This window comes from Opisthocomus hoazin, chromosome 21, assembly GCF_030867145.1.
Source record: "Opisthocomus hoazin isolate bOpiHoa1 chromosome 21, bOpiHoa1.hap1, whole genome shotgun sequence".
In the NCBI taxonomy this organism is placed as follows: domain Eukaryota; kingdom Metazoa; phylum Chordata; class Aves; order Opisthocomiformes; family Opisthocomidae; genus Opisthocomus; species Opisthocomus hoazin.
The window spans coordinates 4086571-4107350 of NC_134434.1; the positions used below are offsets into that span (position 1 = coordinate 4086571).

The window sequence follows — 20780 nt, forward strand, 5'->3', positions numbered from 1 at the left end:
CAAGCTGTGCTCGTGCAGCGTTTGATCAGCCGTGAACAGAGACGAGCGTTGCATCGTGGATACAAGACTGGTGTTAAGCAGCTTCTGCCTTCTCAACCAAAAAATCCCGAGTCCTGCTGTAGTGAAGAAATTGCAGCATCTTAACCAAGGCATTGCAGGTCAGTTTTCTCTGGGGTGAGACTTAAGGCAGACAGGGAGCAGCATTGGTTCTGGCCACAGGCTGCACACAGACAGCTGCGAGGGTGGAAAACTTTTGTTCGTGGTGCTCTTGACAGCTTGCAGCAGCCAGGAGGACCCTTTGGTGGTGTTTGGACCAGTCAGATTCTGAATGCAGACCTAGGGCATGAGTTTCTGTTTCTGGGAGCTCCGAGGGAGAAGGAGTTAATTGGGATGAGGGCAAGGGAAGAAGATAGCTGGATCTGTGTTGGGGCTACTGGCTGATATTTTTGCAACAGCTTCTTTTACCCAGTGTGAGACCGTGGGGATTAGCCGGCCAGACTCACAGGCTCCTTCCGCACTGAAGACCGGCCTGTCCTCTGCACAGCAGTAGAGCTCTTTTCCAAGGACTTTCAAAATCCAGCGGACTTGGGACTTGTTGTTGAGAGACTCTGTGGTGCTTATTTCTTTAGCAGCAAAACTTTGTGTTTGCCCCTAGTTCTGGGACTTTGAAAGAATGAAAAAACTTGTATAACCCCCAAAAGAATCATGTCTAGTGTAGTAGCTTATAATAACATGACTGAAAAGGAAAGTAAGGAGGTGATCAGAAAGAAAACCAAGAGTGTGTACAAATGGCATTCACCCTCTCTGAAAATCTAAATGTGTTCATAGTATCTGTTTGGAATTCAAAGCCTGTTTTAAGAACCGTGGCGCAGCTGAGCGGCACAGCAGCGTGCACGTGTCCCTCAACCTGGAGCTAAGAAAGGAATACTTCAAGGGGAGAGCAGAGGTGGCAGATGCAGAGCTGGGGCAAAGGAATGGGAAGGAGTTTTAAGGTAAAACAGTGAACTTGCAAGCTCATGAAGAAAGCCGAGTTGCTTTTGTTAGGGAAAAAGGAACTTTCATTGCAGAATGACATAAGGGGTTTTTTTCCTTTCTTTTAAATTTTCATATTTTCCTACCAGTCAGGTGGTTACCTGATGCATTTCTTATTTTCACTGATCAGTGTTATTAATATGATTCCAGAGCCTTGAAATTTATATTAGTAGCCTTCTGTGGGTAATTTCAGACTCGACTTCTTGTGCCCTTTTAGGTGGCAGTGAATGGGATCATCAGCTTGCAGGTGAATACCTCAGATTGCTATCTTAAGAGCAGGCAGCATGGGCATGGGATCCTCTCGTGGACTGCTTTTGGTCCCTCTTCTTCGTGAGAGGTGAGAGTGGGCAGAGAGGTCTGAGCTGTTCCGCAGGCAGCGCTGAGGGTGCCCAGCACTGCGAGCAGCCCCGGGCACTCGGGGAGCTCTGTAGGATTCATCTTTCTTCTTAGGCTGTGCATGGCTCAGACATCTGTTCAAAGTACCCTCTGCAGTAAGGTGGGAGCTTTATTAGAAACCAAGTCTCTGCTTTTTTTTTTTCAATCTGAGTTGTAGAAGTCTTGTGACTCTGCATTTCTTTCTGTTTGCATTTAGTGTTTTTTTTTTGTTTGAACTCAATGTGCGTATTTGTTACAGCAATTCTAATATCTAGAGAGATAATTGTTAATGTTTTTTAAACAATTGGTGTCTTTGGGTTTTATCTTGGTATACTTTCTGACCACTGTTCAGATACATTTTTTTCTGAGATACTGTATATAGAAAATCCTTTGTTAGTCGTAGCTTTTCAGACTGATGCTTTTCTGTCTTGGAAGAGCTGAGAGGGACGAATGCTTCAGTGTTACAGCACAGAGCAAGCCTGGGTGTCAGGATTGCCCTCCTAGGACAGGGTGGGGAAAAAGTGTATTTCTTCTTTAATAGTTTTCTGTTAGCGTAGGATATACAAATCTTTAGGAAATTTTGTTTGAAGCAGGAATTTCAAATCTCTTTTGCAAGCTAGAGCTGTGTGGTGGGATTGGAGTTAGATTTGGAGAGCTTTCTGGTAAATTGCTGAGATGAGAGGCTGAAGCATGAAAAGAGATGGCAGAAAAGCGGCCGCCCAGGCGGAGCAGTGGTCTGCTGTAATCTGGATGGTGGAGCTGTGTTAATGGCTCTGCAGGTGAGACTGGGTTAGAGACAGGATTTACTGCTGGAACAACTGGCGTGTGGTGTTTCGTACCAACCACGGCAGTGTAAAAAGGCTTGTTAATATTTATTGAGGACAATGTCTTGCTTTTGTGCCAGTCTTTTTGCCATTTCCCAGTTGTCTGGCATGTTAAGATGACTGTAAATGGTTCTGCAAGGTTGTAGTTACTTCCCCAGCAGTGTTTTTTATCTGAAGCTGGGATCTTCTGTCAAGTGTAGACAGTCTGTGCGCATTGGAGGGGTTGAAATCTGCTACAAAACAAAAAATCTTCAAGAGATATATCTCGGGGGAAAAAAAAAAAAGGCTTTGTCATCAGAGGGTTTTGCAAAATAATCAGGTTTTCCAGACCTCGGCAGCTGGGTCCGATGGTAGGTAGCCCCTGAAGCATGCTGGCAACGAGCGGGGTCTTAGAGAAGGGGGTTTGGTGTTCTCCCATTGCAGCAGAGGATGGGCTCACGCTACTGTAAGCCAAGCACCAAATAAGCAGTGATTTCTTCCTAAACAGCTCAGATGACTGTGTTGGTTATCCGAAAACACAGGAAAAATGTGTCAGCTGCTTTGCTTGGTAGCGGGAGAAGGCTGTGCAGCACGCCTGCTAGCAGCACGGTGCCAGGGCTGCTACCACGAGGACTTCAAGAGAACAGGCAACAAAAACCCCTACAGCATCACCATGGATTTCCAACATTGGTGATTTTGAAGTGAAAATCTATTAGTGTTTCCAGCTTCTCAGTCTGTAGTGCAGTTTGTCCTACGAGCAGCGGTGTGCTGCTGCCTGAGGGGACGGGGTGGGTGGTTTCTCACCCGTGGCTTTGCGGTGACTGCGTGGAGGTGGGTACGTGCTGTGAGCTCCCCGTGGCAGCGTGCTCAGTCGCAGACCCTGCGCAGGGGCTCATGGCAAGTAAGGCTGTAAAATATTCCCATTAAAATTGCTTGGCTGACTCCTGTGCCTGGAGGAAGGAATGCAGGTGGCTCAGACCCACGAGGCTGAAACCATTAAAAAAACCCGAAACCAATTTTTTAGCTCTGGCCAGCCAGAACACTACAGTTTACCTTAAAAATGGGGAAAATATGTAGGAGCAGTTGAAAAAATGGAATTGTGCACAGGGTGCTTTTGCTGCTAGGAAGCTCCTGAAGTGTTGTGTACTGGAGATCTGCATCCTGAAGAGGTGTTGTGACAGAAATGACGCAGGTTTCTATAGGAGCAGCTGCTGTTGTGTGCCCGAGGGTAGGTTGTCTTGGTTTGAACACCCGAAGTTGTACGTGGCCTGAGTTTTACTCTAGGGTAGGTTTCACGTGCTGCTAAGGGCGAGCAGCAACTGCTTCCTTGCACGCTGCGAGGTTGTTAGCCTGATTTACTCGCTGCTTTGGAAATCTGTGTAAAACATCATCAGTCGGCTGTTCTCCAGAGTTACTCCTTGAATCGCAGAATGGTTTGGGTTGGAAGGGACCTTCACAGGTCATCGACTCCAACCCCCAGGCCAGGGGCAGGGACACCTTCCAACAGACCAGGTTGCTCAAAGCCCCGTTCAGCCTGACTTTGATCACTGCCAGGGAAGGGACAGCCACAGCTTCTCTGGGCAGCCTGGGCCAGGGCCTCACCACCCTCATTGTACAAGATTTCTTCCTTATACCCAGTCTAAACCCACCCTCTTTCAGTTTAAAACCACGGAAGGTATAGATGGAGGATCTAAATTTTGTCAGCAGGGAGTTGAACCTAACCCGGTAAGGTGCTGGGAGAGCGCGCGTGGTCCTGGGCGGGATTGGGGGAGCTTGGGACGAGCAGTGGGGGCCGGATCCGGGGACCTTCCCACTGGCACAGCCATGGCCGGAGCAGCCGCCCGCACTATGGCGTGGGCAGTGGGTGTCAGCCCGGAGAGCTGCTGGAGAGGCGATGGTGGCTTTGCTCCCTGCAGATCGTAAGCAGTTGAGTTGAGAACTGAACTATTAGGAAAGTACTCGAGAAGATTCTTTTGACAGAGAAAATACCTGATTTCTTCCTAGCAAAAATTGTTCACAGCAAAGAGAGATTTTAATGTTGAGTGTTTTCCAACTGAAAATACTGCTGACTGTTATGTAGTGACGGTGTGTTTGCTGGAGTTACCCCCTAGGGTATATTGTAACTATGGTTTTCTCTTTAAACCACGTTTTAGAGTGTTAGGAGTGTATTAGCTGACTTTGTGCTTGTTACATGCAAATGTTGCATTTATTTTGAAGGATGCTGGAAATATAATGTTTTTGTGAATTCTCTTACCTACTTAAAGACTTTCTATTTCATGGGCAAATTTGGTAGGTTGTGTTTGCCAGTTATTAATAAGAATGGCAGGAGCTATTGGTTTTCTTGATTTACATTTTCAAGTCCGCGCTCAGTGCTTGGTAACTGTTGGTAACGAAACTGGTGCCAGTTGCAGTGGGCAGGAAGGGTCTCGCTGGACCTGGCACTGGACAGCCTGTACCTGTTGCCCTCTCCCGGGAAGTGATGGTTTCTGCTGTGGATCTACTATTTTGCCACCATCTAGCCTTTAATCTGAAGGTGGGTTTTTTGTGCTGGGAAGGGAAAAGGCTGTTCTGTTCTCTGTGCAGGAAGATCAAAGGTGTGCGGCGGAGGAGGATGCTTAGCAGATCCTCTGCATTTTGTAAATGAAAGGAATGTAACAGAGATGTCTGCATTTCTCTTGTAAGCTGTCGAAGTGGCAGGATTTGTTCCCCAGCTCTGTATAGCTCTGTGTATCTCAGTTCAGGCTGGCAGCTTTGCCTTATTGAGTAATTTGACAAAACTGCGTGCTGTCAGGAGAGGCATGGGGTCTGTTGATTGCCTGTTGAGCTGTATTTGAGAGACCACAGCAGTAGGTCCGTTTATTAATAAACTATGAAATGAGAGGGAAAGGTTGTGGTGCGACCAACCTCCCGCTGTCCTAGAAAGAGCAGCTTTTTGCTAGCAGCTTCTGCTGTGCGCGTTGGGGTGCAGCTCCGCGAAGCAGCTGGACACAACGCTGAGCCTCCCGTGGCTCGGGCCAACGTCCCTTTGCCGTGGCTTTTTTTGCCAGGCAGCAGCCCCAGCATTTCTCGGTGCCAGTGTAGCAGGGTCCCTGCCTGCGCCCGCTCCCGGGGCAGTGCTGTTCCCAGGGGTGCTGCTTTCCCATTGCGTCTTTGCTGACAAGTCCCTGCAGCAAAAACGAAAGGGCTGGGGCCCATTCTGTCTTTTGTATTTGTTTTCTGTTTCTTTCGGGGTTGCAAATGTCAAAACTGTTTGAAGGGCATTTGCCAGTCTTTGATATGAAGATTGCTTCCCAGTGTAATTTTATTTCTCCTTCTGAGAAACTGTGTAACGTTAAAGGAATGCCGTGAACAAATATATTTTTGTAGGCTAGCTGTTTTGGTGCTCTGGCTACTGGGCCAGATTTCTTTTCTCTAAAAATACTGTGCACGTGTGCAGTGACACTTTTTGGAGTGACAGCAGTTGGGTTTCCATGACAGCAAGAGCTGTGCTTTTATTAGGCCTCACCTCAGCTACTCGCTCTGGTTTTGTTTTGGTACTGAATCAACTTCATGGAACTTCTCATGCTCTTGAGCACCAGCTTGCTTCTCTTTCTGAACCGGTATTTACCACAGCATGTGTTGGGTACAAAGTGCCCTTCAAGGGACACGTGAGGCTTAAACGTGGAATAAAACATCATGTTGGGTGAAAGCAACAAAAGATGCGTGTTATACAGTTTATTGCCTGTCCTCCACTTGACAGGTCATATGTAGGGGGTTTAATGGGTCCTATATGTGTTATTCAAGAGTGCTCTAAATTGAAGAGGAAGGTAGTGTGCTGCCAGGCAAAGGGAGAAGGATAAAGGAGAGGACCGTGGTGCAGCACCAGTAAGCAGGTCAGGAAGGTCGCTTTTTCCAAAGGGCGGGTGGAAAGTGCTCCGGACCCGGGACTGCAGGCGAGTCCAGGGCAGGATTAGGCTTGCATCGCTGGCCGTGTTGCTGATGAGAAATCAGAACTCGGATTTAATCATCTCAGTGGCAATTTTTTAATGACCTGTAAATGAAGAAAGATACAGCTTTAACAGAGACTTGTCAGAAGATATTCCTGATGCGTATTTTCTTTACTAGTATGTATCAGAACAGACTTTTCAGGATACTTGCCTTGGTTTTTTTATATCAATAATTTTCTCTTATACTATGAATCTTAACATATAGGACACCAGAAATTAGTGTGCATGTGATTTTTCTTCCTTTGTAACCAATATGTAAAGCTTAATGCTGTGATGTTCCCAAAAACATCTGCTTTATGCTTTTAATTACTGGTGAAATTACTGTATTGTAGCTTTCTGATTGAATCAGTTTGGGCAAAATAAGAAATGGGAGCAGTCCAACTATCAGACAGGAGGAAGTAAAAAAAAAAATAAAAAATTAAGAACCACACAAAGGAGAGTCTTACTTAATGAGCTTCATACACAGTGTTAGAACTGATGTATTTGCATCCAATATCCTTTCAATTTCAGATGTGTATTTTATACTTTAAGGGAAAGTTGCCTGATGTAGCAAGACTGGTTTTGCTAAATTTGCTATACTGACCTTATAAAAATTTGAGACTGTGTTTAAAAACAGAATGACACATTTTTTGAAACTGAATGTATTTAGAAAGGAAAACGTGGGGTTGATGTGGTGTTTTTATTTAAGGAATTTGCGTTACAGTGCTGTCCGCAGTAGCCCAGGAAAAAGAACAAAACAGACAAATTCAGACCTGGTGAAGTGCCTTGGACATTTGAATATAAGAATATATGGAACATTTGGATATAAGAGTATGCAAATATTTGAATACATGGTACACTTTGATGTTGTTCACTGTATCTACTGATGAGAGAATTGATACTCATCAGGTTAATCTACCAAGGAGAGAAGTTAAAAAACCCCAAACCAACCCGAAGGGAGGTGGTCCTTTGTGCACTGGGTACACAGTGGGGTGGTGTTAAAAATGTCGAGGTGAGGAGGAAGTTCTTGGAAGGGATGGTCTGGTCCTGCTGCATACGGGGAGCACCTCTGGGCAAGGAGGTCGGCGAACACGACCAGGAGGGTGCTGAGAAGCGGGGTGCACGCGTGGCCCAAAGCCGCGCGTTGGCTGCGTGGAGACTCAGTGGTGAGGTGGGACGTTTGCTCTGACGAGGTGCAGTTGCTCCTGTGATGAGTGACTACAGCACACCATTTTGGGAAGGGAAGGGATAGACATCCATGCACAAATGGGTGTAAGCTGCCTGCCCCTCGGCATCGAGCCAAGCAAAAAGGCACGCCGCAAATACGATCCCACCTTCTGGTGGGATGGGGTGGGATAAAATCCTGGTGTTGATTAGTGTGTGCCTGGCTTGAACACTGCTGGGATGCTGCTTGTGGAGGTACAAAGTCCTTCAGTCGTTACTAAATTATTTTAGGCAGTTCCTAATGGCTGTCATAGTAAAATGATGACACTGAAAAGCTTGAGTGCTGGATGACATACTAAATTCTGCTTTCTGTTAGTGAAGATAAACTTTCATTTCAGTTCTTAATAGTTTTTAATATTTTCAACCTAAACGTAAATGGTGGAGTGTCTGATTTTAGTTCAATAGGGAGCTCTGGTGCAATTGTTATATTCCTCAGTGAGATTAAATTTACTATTTATTGTGATTCATATATGAGGCTGTGTTGAGATCTTTTAGTTGAATAACTTCTTTCACTTACCGTTCATAAGTGTCAACAGTAACTAAGAATATATATATTTTGGAGGGAAAACAACAGTTTGCAATATGGCTCATTTATAGATGTGATGGGGACTGAAGCTGGAAGTTAGAGGGGAACTATGGAAAATATCTGCTGGACGTCTCATGGCGAGAGGACCACTTGAAAGTTAGAAACAGTTCATTGTACGAGTGTCTTGGGGTTTCTCAAGTAGCAGCAGAGTAAAGCTGCTGTGATTCTTACCAGCTTTTTTCTGTGAATTAGGAATTTGAATTATTTGCTGTGATTTATAGCTGTGCTTGCTCAGCTTCTGTTTCCTTGTCCTCAAGCCTTGGAAGAAGAAAGTTTCAGTAGAGAGAGGGATGGCCAGAGGTAGCCATGACTTGCGTGAGTAAATGTTGTTTCTCACAGGCAGTGGCTGCTTCTTGTGAGGGCGTTCAAAAGAAAGCAATGAAAATCAGAGTGGAGATGCATCTCCAGACAGTCCCCTGCCCCTCCCAGGAGTGCAAAAACCTAATTGTGCTAGGAAGAGGCGAATGGCGGTTTGATCTTGCCTGGCGTCGTTCACAGACATGGGACTTTTTGGAATCTGTATTTACCTAACAGTGTGTGGCCTGGGCTTGCACTCACTGGGCTGGATTTATGAAATGCCTGGAAAGTGTTTCTCTATGGTAGAGGGAAGCCACAGGGAGTATTCATAAATTACCAGCTGCAGGGAGCTGTAGTTTGTGGGCCAAGTGCTCCAGAACCGTTCTATTTCTCCAGGGATGCTGAGCCCTTGCATCTCCGAAGCACGTGGGCATCAGGGGTACTGAGCAGCAACCCCAGCTGCCCGTGCAGTACCTGCTGCCCTGCGTGTTCTCACAGGTCTCGAGGGTCAAGGTGATGTCCTGCCTATTTCAAGACAGCCTGAGAACTGGTGGCTACATCAGTTGGGTTTTGATGAGGGACACGGTATGTTTACATGTTCCCACTGAGCTCTTCGTGTAGCGATGAGCTTTCAAGGCTGTGAACTGTGGGATCCCCGCGTGCTCCTGTGCCCAGGGCAGTCCAGCACTAGAAAATGCAAAGGAAAAAAAGCTAAGAAACAGTGGTCTTGGAGGGATGGCAAAGTGAAATTTCTTGCAGAGGTTTGTTTGGTTGCAGCCATCTCTTTTGTGCATCCGATCTAGTGCTCTGGTTCCAGAGTAACTGAAAAATAGCGGCGTTGCTGAAGGAGGCAGCACTGCTTTTGTCCCCCTCTCCTGTGCCAGCTCGTGGTGCGAGCAGCTGGCAGGGAGGGTGGTCGGGGTAGCAGTCCAGGTAGAACTAACCCAGGGTGGGGAAAAGGTCAGAGTTGAGCACTTGTGGGAGAAGGCAGGGCTGCTGCTTCCGGGGGTAACCCAGATGTGAAGTAACTGGAGATCCCGCTGTGCTGGTTCTTCACGATGGCAGCTCTTCCTTCGGTGTGATGTTACTGTGCCAGGCACAGTGAGACCCAAGTCCTAGGGTTGGGCCCTGCAGATAATGCTGCAGGATAAATACAGAGTGTTTAAAAGCACATTGTTACAGTAATAGAAAGGTGACTTGTCGTTATTGGAGTTCCTGCACTGGGGAAGGAATGGGTTTGTGTGTCCTTCTTCAGGCGAGTGTGTGTCAAGGAGCAGAACACTTTGACTGGGTGGTAGAAGGAGATGGGAGCTGTCGACAGAAGTTACATCTCCTGACTGATTTGTGTTTTAGAGCCAAGCTCTGCAGAGGCTCGGTTTTGTCCTAGCAAGAAACATTGGGATTTCACTCATCTGGAACCACACAGAAAAGGAAAACCACGAAACCATCAGCTTCCTGCTTTGCAGGTTAACGTGATGCAGCTCTGCATTGCTTTGTGCTCTTACTTTCTGCACAGTGTTTGCTCTCACTGGAAATGGCTATATTATGATTAGGAGTTATACTTTTTTTTATATCCTCTTGGATCTATCCTGTCTACGCTAACCAGATGCACGTTCTTTGTTTGGAGTTGCACCAACTGACGCACCGAAGCATTAGTCTGCGGTTGACTGCTGCAGCTGTTTGTTGCTGCAGATACCTGGGCTGTTGGTTTGGAGTTGGATGGTTGCATGCACCTATCCAGTTCTTCCTTTCGGAAGAAACTTCAGTGTTGTAACACTTCAGTCTGTATTATCTTTGCGAACAAAAATGAATATTTCTGTCGCAGAGGTAAATATCCACAACAGTCAGGAGAGCAGCTGGCTGTTGGCCTGTTAGAGGCGGTTTTGGCAATCTGCTGGGCTGATGAGGGCGGCAGCGCTGTGACCGAGCCGCTCGCTGCCCCAGCCTTCAGCTGGGGTGGGAGGAGGTTTGGTACCCGCTGCCTTCTGTCCTCCCCGCAGAGCAGCGAGGATCGCTCCTGGCATTTGAGGTGTTTTGGCAGTCGAAGGAGAACGTCGGGCAAGAGTGCCATCACCATGTGTCTTTCTGAAGATTTTTTTATGCTGTCAGGCTATTAAAGGTGCAAATTCTGTTGGAAACACCGATCGTTGGACATTGCCCAGCATGTCTCAGCAGTGTGAAAAGGGGGCTTCTGCCTGTCCTCCTCTTCCTACAGCATGATACTCATTCGTATTGAGTGAGTGTTTGCAGTGCAGTGGTGGTGTGTTTAGTAAGGCCTCTGCTTGATAAGAGTGCGTTATTTTGGTGCTGAGAAATACCTGGGCTTAGAGATGTGTTTGTTTCTGCTGGATGTCTACAGGAAGGAGACTTTGAACAGAGTAATAGAAAGTAAACCAACATTTGTTCAGGTTTTTAGGTTTTTTGCTTTTTTTTAATACCTTGCGGTGTGAATATTCCTTTGTTTTTCCCTCTCCATATTCCTTGAAAAGCAAAGTAATCATGCATGCCTGTAGCTGAGCTGCTGGATTGGGCTCGTGTTGTGCAAACTGCCTGGGTGTCGGGGGGCTGGAGACCTAGCTGTTGGGCTGAGTTGTGTGAACTCCTGCCGGCCTGGTGTGATGGGGTCTGAAAGCTCACAAGGAGACAAGAGGATGGGATACGAGCAGGGTAGTGGAACCCGGCGATGGTTATTAAATACAGAGATACCATGGTTGGCTGAGGCGGTCCTTGAGCTGAAAGTGGTTGGAAGCTGAGAGAATATCTGAAGGAAGGATGTCACGGGGTTGGTTATTGCTCTTTTCACTGGCATCTTCTTATGCTCTGTGTTTTTGGCTCTAGCCCATACTTCTTAAATTAAAACACCTTTTTCTGAAATTCCAAATTGGAGAAGCACGAAAATAGATCATTGCCTATATACAGGTACCGTTTTTGAGGCTTAGCGTAGAATTGCCTTGGATTTAGTGTGTAAAAGTTCTCTGAAGAAGGAGCTAAAAAACAAAAAGTACTTTCAAAGACAATTGAAAGCTTTTGTGTTCTGTAGACTTGTGTTTTGATTTCTTGCTTAGCGGTTGTACACACCTCCATTATAATTCATCAGAACTAAGCAAAAATGCTTTTTGGGACCATGTGTTCGTAGACGTTTTTAAGATCCACACCAACATCTTTCACAATGCAACAGTGCAGATATATAAATTTATGTTAAAGAACCTTGCAGCTGAGACCAGGCTTTCAGAAAGTCTCAGCTCCTCTGTGAGTCTGTAAAAGCAATGAGAAGTTTGAAAGAACAGAGCACCTGGGAGCTCACAAACAAGGAAACCAGCTTACGTGAAGCAGATCTTAACTTGAAAATTTTGCTTGGTGTTTTTCTAGCTATGCAGAGATACCAGGTGATAGTGTTTGGAAAAGTAAGCGTATGTTGCAAAGCTTTGGATGCAGCCATGGGAGATCTGCTGCCTTTGCATTGCAAAAGATGATTTCTTGTGGAAATAGTGGAGAAGCAGCCCAGTGCTGGGGTCAAAGCATTACCCCTGCCCAGTGGAGTCTGGAGCGTGTTAAAAGCTTGCTCCGGTGAGAGTCTCTTCACCCTAGCACAAGTTGTTTCCTGTGTTTTATTTGCGTGTGTTAGTGCAGCTTGAACATTTGCACTCACACACACTCTCTCTGCTTTACCTTCTTAGTCATTCAGCCAGTGACCGGCAGGTAACACTGCTGGTAATTATTCTTTTTCCCTCGTCTCTGAAGGGTTCCTGAGATGTTTCTCTCAGCCTTCCCTTGCCCTGTTTGACCGGTTGTTGTTTCATAACAACTTAATCCGTTTTCTGAAATATGCGCTATGTGTGTGTGCTCCGTGTACCTCTCATGGCTTGAAGGTGAAGCGAGGCGACAGCGTTGCGGTGGTGGCATCCTCAGGTGGTCCAGGTCCGGCTGGGTGTGTGGTGCCGACGCTGCCCGCTTCTTTGCTGCCTGCCTTGTTGGCTCGTCCTATGCTGTCGAGCTGCGTCTCGGCTTACCCGAATCTCTCTTTTTGAAGGAGGTTGTGTCCTGTCCTGATGTCTGCTTGGTCGCCTGCCGTGCTGTCCGAGCTCCCAGCCGAGCAGATGGCCTGTGTCTGTCCCCTGGTAGCACTGTGGTACCTGCGCACGTCGCACAGGGGCTGCCAAGGGCTCATTTTAAGGGGAGAAGTGATGGTGAGAGTTGCACTGGGAGCAGTAGGAGCAGTATCTTTCAGGCTCGGTGTGGCCTGACTGACCATGTGCCAAAACCACTCGTAGAAAAGCAGCGCTTTGTCAGGCAGTGTCCCCCACTTAGTTGATAAGAGGCTCAAAAAATACCTGCTTGATTTAACAGGCTTAACCGAGAGAGACAAAAATGAAGCCTCCTGTGCCACAGGGATGTGGAGCGAAACATTCTGTGGTGAGTGAGAGCATCACCGGGACAGGGAGGGAGCTGGGGAGGGGGAAGGCAGGGACAGGGACACTGAAGTCCTTTTCACGGCTTGCTTCTTCCTGAAAGTTAGCGAAAGACAACCTGATGAGCAAGGGGCTGGAAACCTCCCATGCGACAGCCCTTGGGGAAAAAAGCAAGAGGCAAGAGAGGGAGACGTGTGCAGGAGGAGTCGTCAGACGCTTCCCTTGTTTCTGTTGGCCTCTTGGGGAATGTTTTGCTTAAATAAGTCCAGATTTGCTCCGCTGATCCCACCTGAGACATCAGTGAGTCATCACCCCACGGACCTCTTTTCTGGTAGAGACTTACCAGCAATTACACTTAGGAAATCCAGAAATGCTGTGTCAGGAGATGTCTCCTGGCTTGGTGGCTGACGGCTTTCCTTGTCCGTCACTACAGACATCAGGGCAGTGATTCCTAACTCCCAATGCTGTTTCTTGCTTTCAGCAAGATCCGCTTGTCTCTCTTGTTTTCAGAATTAAAAAAACTGATATAATAATGCTAAGGTGGACAGAAGTGGTTACTCCCTCCAAAATAAGTGTGCCCTAAAATGGAAAAAGCCCCCCAGTCCCCTGGTTCCTGCTGCTCTTCCCGATATGCGACTGTAGGGCTCTTGGTGGCTGGGTCGAGGTGTTTACCAGAACCGGCGGGATGCAGGCTGTGACTGATGTTGTCACTTTTCTGGCATAAGGTAGCTAGAGGGGTGATGGAAACATACTTGTTGCTTTATTCAAATAAACTAAATGCTTTCCATTGACCTTAAGCAAAGCCCTCAAGGGCAGATTTTTTTCCTTTCTTCTAGTCTAAGTACAGGCTCCTAAAATTAAAAAGAAAGAAAGAAAAAAAATCAACCAAACCCAGTCATCCTCCCTCCAGTATGTTTTATAACTCTTGCTGTGCTGTTTCATAATGAAAAAAGTACCTGGCACGGCCCTTTGCATAATTTATTATTGTTTTACATCAGGAAGGGCTCCAGGTGCCTCGCAATAAATTTTGCAGGGCATTGTCACCATTTCCTTCTGACAACTGCATCAAGAAGAGTGTGGCTAGCAGGAGGAGGGAGGTTCTCCTTCCCCTCTACACTGCCCTGGTGAGGCCTCATCTGCAGTGCTGTGTCCAGTGCTGGGCTCCCCAGTTCAAGAAAGATGAAGAGCTACTGGAGAGAGTCCAGCGGAGGGCTACGAGGATGGTGAGGGGACTGGAGCATCTCCCCTACGAGGAGTGTTTGAGGGAACTGGGCTTGTTCAGCCTGAAGAAGAGAAGGCTGCGAGGGACCTTATAAATGCCTACAAATATCTGCAGGGTGGGTGTCAGGAGGATGGGGCCAAGCTCTTTTCAGTGGTGCCCAGTGACAGGACAAGGGGCAATGGGCACAAACTGAGGCACAGGAAGTTCCGTCTGAACATGAGGAGGAACTTCTTCCCTCTGAGGGTGACGGAGCCCTGGCCCAGGCTGCCCAGGGAGGCTGTGGAGTCTCCTTCTCTGGAGATATTCAAGACCCGCCTGGACGGGGTCCTGTGCGGCCTGCTGTAGGTGACCCTGCTTCGGCAGGGGGGTTGGACTAGATGACCCACAGAGGTCCCTTCCAACCCCTACTATTCTGTGATTCTGTGATTCTGTGGTTACAGTTCTTAAAACTGATAGCTCAAACCCCAGGCCTCTTCTTTCATTCAGACTCCCCAGATAAACTACACTATTTGCTGAAGTTCTTCACGTTTTGCTTCAAGGAGCTGTGAACCTTGGGTGCGCTCAGGACATCGGCAGCTGCGGGGCTGCAGCTCTGAACATGGGTAAACCTTGCTCTGCTGTCTGGACATCAAAGCAAGCATTTTGTTAGCAGACAAGATCGAATGATTTGAGTAGTAAGAGCTGTTGGGAGAGCGGAGAGATCTGTGTTGTTGGGGTTGTTTTTCCATCTCTAGGGAGAGGTGGAACTAGCTTTGCTTGGAGATGCCCTGGAAGAGATCAGATTTTGCAATTTTCTTCTAAGAAGATAACCTCAAACATTCAACTCCTTCCCAAACGGACCCAACCCGTCTGTTTCCTGACATCCCTTCCTCCCTGTTTTCTCTGTATTTTTGTTGCCATGTTTTAGTTTTACCAGGGGGAGGTAGAGAGATTGCAGAGTTCATTGCAAATCCTTTGGTCATCTTCCTGCTCTTTGCTGCCACAACTCATTTTCCTGTGGTTGTGTTTCTTTTCTTTCTGGTTGTACTAGAGTAGGGAAATGGAGCATGGGCTTGGTTCCTGGCACATTGCTACTGCACCAACAGCAGAGAGACTTCGGCATTCGACCGGAGAGCACAGTCACCTTTGCACTGTGACAGTCACGCTCACACTGTGACAACCAGAGGTTGATATTGCAGATTTGAACCAAGTGGAAAGCATTTTGGCAGGGATCAATTTGTATCCCTACAAGACAGAAACCTTGAAAAAAAATCCATTAAACTGCTGCTGTTTTGAAGATCTTTCTGCTTGGGAAGTGAGTATTTTCTTATGCGTAACCTGAACTCCGTTAGCAGTGTTGTTGAGGTGTGGTGTGCAGGGATGGGGGTGAGGAAATTCTAGGAAGAAAAGAAGATTGTTTTCTCCAAAAGGAGGTGACTCAGAGGCTTGAAGAAATCATAGATGTCCTTGGTGAAATAAAAACAGCAATACAGAATGTAACTGTGGAGGAATACTTTTGGACTGTGTGTTATCTGCTAGATAGCTATTTCTTCTTCTGTGGAGAAGGTTGTGGTAAAGAGGCCTCAAAAAGAGTGATGAGAGCCTAATTGCAGAGTCAAGTGCTTGGATTAAACCTAGTGATGGATAGCAGCATGTAAATAATTACATACTGAACCCAGCGTCCCTTTACCAGCACAGCAAGAAACGAATGGGTGATATGAGCCCGAATTATTCTTCTGCGGCCATTGTGGAGGTGGGTCTCCAGTGCGAGCTTGGCAAGGCTGCCCAGGCACTTTCACTGTGTCCATTAGGGCGATGGTCTGTGAAATGCCAAGGGATGTGCGTTTGTGGAGTAGCAGGGCACAAAGGATCACGTCCTCCCTTACCTCAGTTCCACGCAGCGGCCTGTTGCTAAAACAATAACATCCTTTTTAAAAGGGATTTGAGAACAATTTGGTGGCTGCAGTGATGTGAAATAAGGATTGCTGTTGTTATGGACAGAAGATCAACTGGTTTGCAGTCAGAAAGCTATTTCGGCTGTCTTTTTCTTCTCTGAGAGCAGTATACAGTCAGATCCAGTATACAATCCTGTTCAGGTTCCCTCAAAACCTGTACAAATACTTCCATTACCACTTCAGCTCAGCCAAAGCCAAGGCCATCCTGCATCGAAATACAGGCTGGATTTAGTATAACCATTGACATACAGCGGAACAAATCCAGTAGTCAAACTTGGGAAGACCGTAAGTCAAGAAACGTCATAGTTTCAGGTCTGGTTTTGAGGATTAACCTAATTTGTGAAAAAGTGGTGTGTTCCAAAGTTAGTTTTGGTTTCTTCCAAATCATGACTTTTTCAGTATTCTTTACTCTTACAGTTCTCAGAGAAGTAGATGTTAGTGTTCAGTGATTACAAGTATGTATTAGGTTAGCAAAACCTTAAAGGGATTTTAATTTACGTATGGTAGATATTTCTGCAGCACATTTTGGGACAATTTTGAATACATGACCTTGATGGTGATAGGAGCACTAGCGAACTTCAGAAGTGACATTAACCCCAGGCCTGTTTATTATAGCAGAACAGGGTGGTCTGAACTAAATGTGTGCATAGCAAAATCACCAGCAAAACTCTGACATCTAAAGAGGCTCTTGTGCCTCCAGGCAGTTTTGAGTGAAGTTTCTGTGAGGGATAGCGGCTTGGAACTGCCAGTATTCTCATTTGGGATCAAACTCAAGACTCGGAGTGCATAGCTGAAGTACTAGATTTTTGAAAGGCTGCTGGAGAAGACAGCTTGCTTTGACTCTCGTCAGACTTCTGGTTCATTTTAGCATGTTTTTTAATTTTCAGCACGGGTTTCCACGTGACTTGTGCTGAATGGAAATTCCTGGCCTTTCTCAGGATGTCCATTTCTCCCCTGTCATGTTTCTTTTTTGTTGGCTGAGCTAAAGCACACCATGCTGTTTGCTTTCCAGGGGCAGGGTATGCTTCCGTATTTGTTGGATTTGTAGAACATCCAGCCCTAGATGATGGATCGACATCCTTGGAACTGTTCTTAGAAGCCTACTGAGACAGAAATCAATAGACTGATGTTTAAGAGTGGTAAAATATGTCCTGTCACAGTGTGAAAACAGGAGGAAACTTGATGTATGCAGTTTGCAAGTAGTAAGAATAGGAGCAGGTTTTGAGAAGAGGAGAGTTTTCCGATAGGAGTTTGTAGTTAATGGTGTCATATTCAGTGTTGGGCCACTTCAGAGACAAACGCTTTTCTAAGTTGTATAAACATTGCTGTTAGAAAGGGAAAATCTTATGATACTTTGTTATTGCCCTTGAAAGAGGGATAGTGTTTCAGGCGTGTGAATAAAAAAATGCTGGAAGAATGATGAGTGCTGTAAATCCCTGGACCCGGTCTTAGAGCAGAGTTAATGGTGTGGTAACAGACCACGTGAGTGAGGGGCTGTATGACGGTTACCTGCCGGTCCCTGCCAAGCTCCACCCCCCAGGCCTGTCCACAGAGCCCCGGGGGAGAACTGGGGCAGAGCGGACGTGCCGGGGGAGGTTTCGGGCGTATGCACACGGTTGGTAAGTGTCTGCATCCTCAGATCCTTGACAGTCATGAACTCAGTCTGCTGTCGCTCTGTGTAAGAAGGGAGATGCCCTCAGGGATGTTGCTGAAGAGCTCTTGGAGGTAGGTCAGTGGTGGCACGGTGTTGCGGTTGTGTGACTGGTGGTGTGCTCACAGAGGGTCCTGCCGGGGAGCCTCTGCTGCCTGGGTGCTGGCAGGCCTGCCTGCGGCTGTAGGCTTCAAAGGTGCCTTGCTGGGCTTCTCAAGAGACGGACATCAGGTACAGATTGCTCTGTGTCTTTGTTGGCTAACAATGCTGTTAGTGTGAGCTTGTAATAGATTTATACGGTGGAGGTGGCAAGACACTGGAACAAATTTCCCAGAGAAGCTGTGGATGCCCCATCATTGGCAGTGTTGAAAGTCAGGTTGGACAGGGCGTTGAGCATGCTGGTCTAGTGGAAACTGTCCCTTTCCGTGGCAGGAGTGTTGGATTAGAAGATCTTTGAAGGTCCCTTCCAACCCAAACCATTCTGGGATTCTATGAATATTGCCCTTGGTCATGCAAATGTCTGATCTTTCAAAACATTGTGGATGGTTGACATCAAAGATGCAGAGGGGTGATAAGTTCTGCAAAAACTGCTCATTTTGGTTTTGCCACCTTTTTGGTTTTGTTCAGCTCCTCCTCTGTCATGTATAGGGGCATGTATTGGATTCTTTTAAGTGATTCTTCTGCGGTTTATTTGGCATATGCTGCAAGAGCTTGAGCTTAGAAACTCTCACTGTAAGAAAGACTTCGAGGTCCAAAGAAGAGCAGTGATGCTGGCGAAGAGTTTAAAGTATAAGTCCTATGAGGAGCGGCTGAGGGAACTGGGGTTGTTTAATCTGGAGAAAAGGAGGCTGAGAGGAGACCTTATTACGCCCTACAGCTACCTGAAAGGAGGTTGTAGCGAGCTGGGTGTCAGTCTCTTTTCTGAAGTAACAAGTGATAGGCTGAGAGGAAATGGCCTCAAGTTGCACCAGGGGAGGTTTAGACTAGATATTAGGAAAACTTTTGTCACCAAAAGGGTTGTCAAGCAGTGGAACAGCCTGCCCAGGGAAGTGGTTGAGTGACCATCCTTGGAGGTGTTTAAAAGATGTGTAGATGTGATGCTGAGGGACATGGCTTTATGGTGGTCTTGGCTGTGTTAGGTTGGTGGTTGGACTTGATGATCTCAAAGATCCTTTCCAACCTAAATGATTCTGTGATTCTATGATCCTTGTAATATTTCATGCCCTGAGTTGCTGTAAAGTGCTTTGACCCCTAATTAGCTTTTTCTCCTTTTTTATGGTCTTCAAGTTACCCAAAACACCCCTTTGTGCAAGGTAAGGGAATGCTGCAGAGCAGGATGGTGCCTTCTGGCTTTTCCCAGGAGGGCTGTGAGATGGTTGGGAATACAACACCTGCTTTAGGGTGCAGGCAGTGGAAGGTTGTTGGAGGAATCCTGGTATCGTTCCAGCTTTGGGAGGCCTGTGCCTTCTGGGACGAGCAGCAGTGAGTCGTGAAGACATCGCCCAGGCGGTGGGAAGCCCGGGGGTGTTCAGTTTCAGGCTCCTGGGAAGGTGGCGTGGAAGAGACCCCGTCTTGGTGTGTTCTGGTGGAGAGGAGTGCAGGTTTTCTGCAGCCAAACGGGAACAAGACAGGGTCTTCTGCAGCCCAGTGGGAGGGCTGGGGAGGGATGTCTCCCATCGCAGTCCCTGATCCAGCTCTTGCTCAAGCAGGTCGTCTCAACTTCGGTGAAAAATACACAGCCAGTGGCTGGAGAGGTGATCAGGAGCACTTCCACCCTGCTGTTTATTTTTTTCCTTTTTCCCCATGCTTTCTCAGTTGGCCACAGAGCAAAGCTTTCTCTCACCTGGTGACCCCTCCAGTGGGCTGTATTTTGCTCTCTGCTTGGTGACCCACATGGCAGAAGGAGTGTGCAGCAGTTCTCCTCCATCCTCACCCAAGCCTGGTTATCTCCATTTGCTGTTGGGCTGAGGAGGGTCAGGAACCCTGTCAGCCCTCCTGCAGTGGGGTCTTACGTGAAAGACATCCAAAGATGCCCTTTTCCCTCCTCCACGCAGTCCACCCCGGGTCTGGTGGCATGCCCAGGCCGTTCCGAGCAGGTTGGGCCCATTTGTCGCCATGCTGGGACTTTGTTTAAAGGAGGGGTGGTGCGTGGAGGGTGCTCGGGGGCCTGGCGTGGAGGTGTCCTGCAGCCCTGGCAGCCGATGCTGGTCCTCCAGCTGTCGGAAGAGGTGCTTTGGGCACCTCGCTTTGGTGACGAACTTGGAATGAGATGGGGAAGACCCTGGGGTGAGAGCTGACTCCCATTTCTCCATCCCTCTGTCCCTAACACAAGCTATGATTTGCTAATGTTGTGAAATGCATTTTCCTTTTCTTACAATATGTTTATCTTTTCCTGTTCTTTTTCCAGATGCTCATAATATTTTGTTGCTGACAAAAAGTTTACTTTATCTTTGTTGTCTCCCAGGTAAACGCAAAGCGCTGAAGTTAAATTTTGCAAATCCACCTTTCAAGTCCACAGCAAGATTTACTCTAAACACTTCTGGAGTTCCTTTCCAAAATCCACACATGTGAGTATAAAGCCAAAGGCACAACTAGCAGAACAACTTTGATATTATTTAGCCAACACACAGTGTTATTTCAGTGCAGTTTGATTGCCTCAGTTATTTGTAGGTTGTTCAAATCTGTCAGTATGAGTTACTGTAGAAGAGTTTTTGTGTTACTTGTTTTTCCCCCAGAATTAAAAAAAGGTAAAATTTGGGATCTTCCTGTTTTACACTGCAGCTACTGCCTTCCAGAATTGATTAAATTGAGATAAATTGTAGCTGCTAATGAAGATATACCTATAATGAAGACCTATTCACTGTCATTTTCCTGTCTCTTTATTCCGTGATTATTACTTTTAGTTAGAGAGAAGTTCTTGTTTCTGTGTTACTTGTGAAAGACATAAATGTGATAGATTTTTTTTCAACACTAAAATAAACACAGGTTTGGGGATTGTCGCTATACCAACATGGAGATGTCAGGGAGTTATGTAGTAATGAGCTCTCACAGGGTTTTCTAGACAGCTAGGTATGGGATATCCCTATTCCAAGTTTGAATGCAAGTGTGGCACAGAGCTGTTCCTGACGCTAGTAAATAACAGTAGTACATTGTCACAGAAAATATTAGCTTTGTATCCTCAGATCCACCAATCTAGATGGATGGGTGACGCACCCACAGCCTGTATGTGTGGCAGAATGCAGCTAGCATGCAAAGACGTCCCCAGTTTTTCCTCTCTAAGTT

General features: G+C 46.7%; 1 protein-coding gene across 4 annotated transcripts in view; it reads left to right on the top strand.

Annotated features, from left to right (window-relative positions):
- The window catches only part of MAP2K4 (mitogen-activated protein kinase kinase 4), a 96284-nt gene that overhangs the window by 14048 nt on the left and 61456 nt on the right, over positions 1-20780 (top strand). For all 4 annotated transcript variants that reach the window (XM_075440948.1, XM_075440946.1, XM_075440949.1 and 1 more), the window contains exon 2: positions 19963-20065. In XM_075440948.1, the coding sequence (XP_075297063.1) occupies positions 19963-20065 (103 nt within the window). The remainder of the gene's footprint in view (positions 1-19962; positions 20066-20780) is intronic.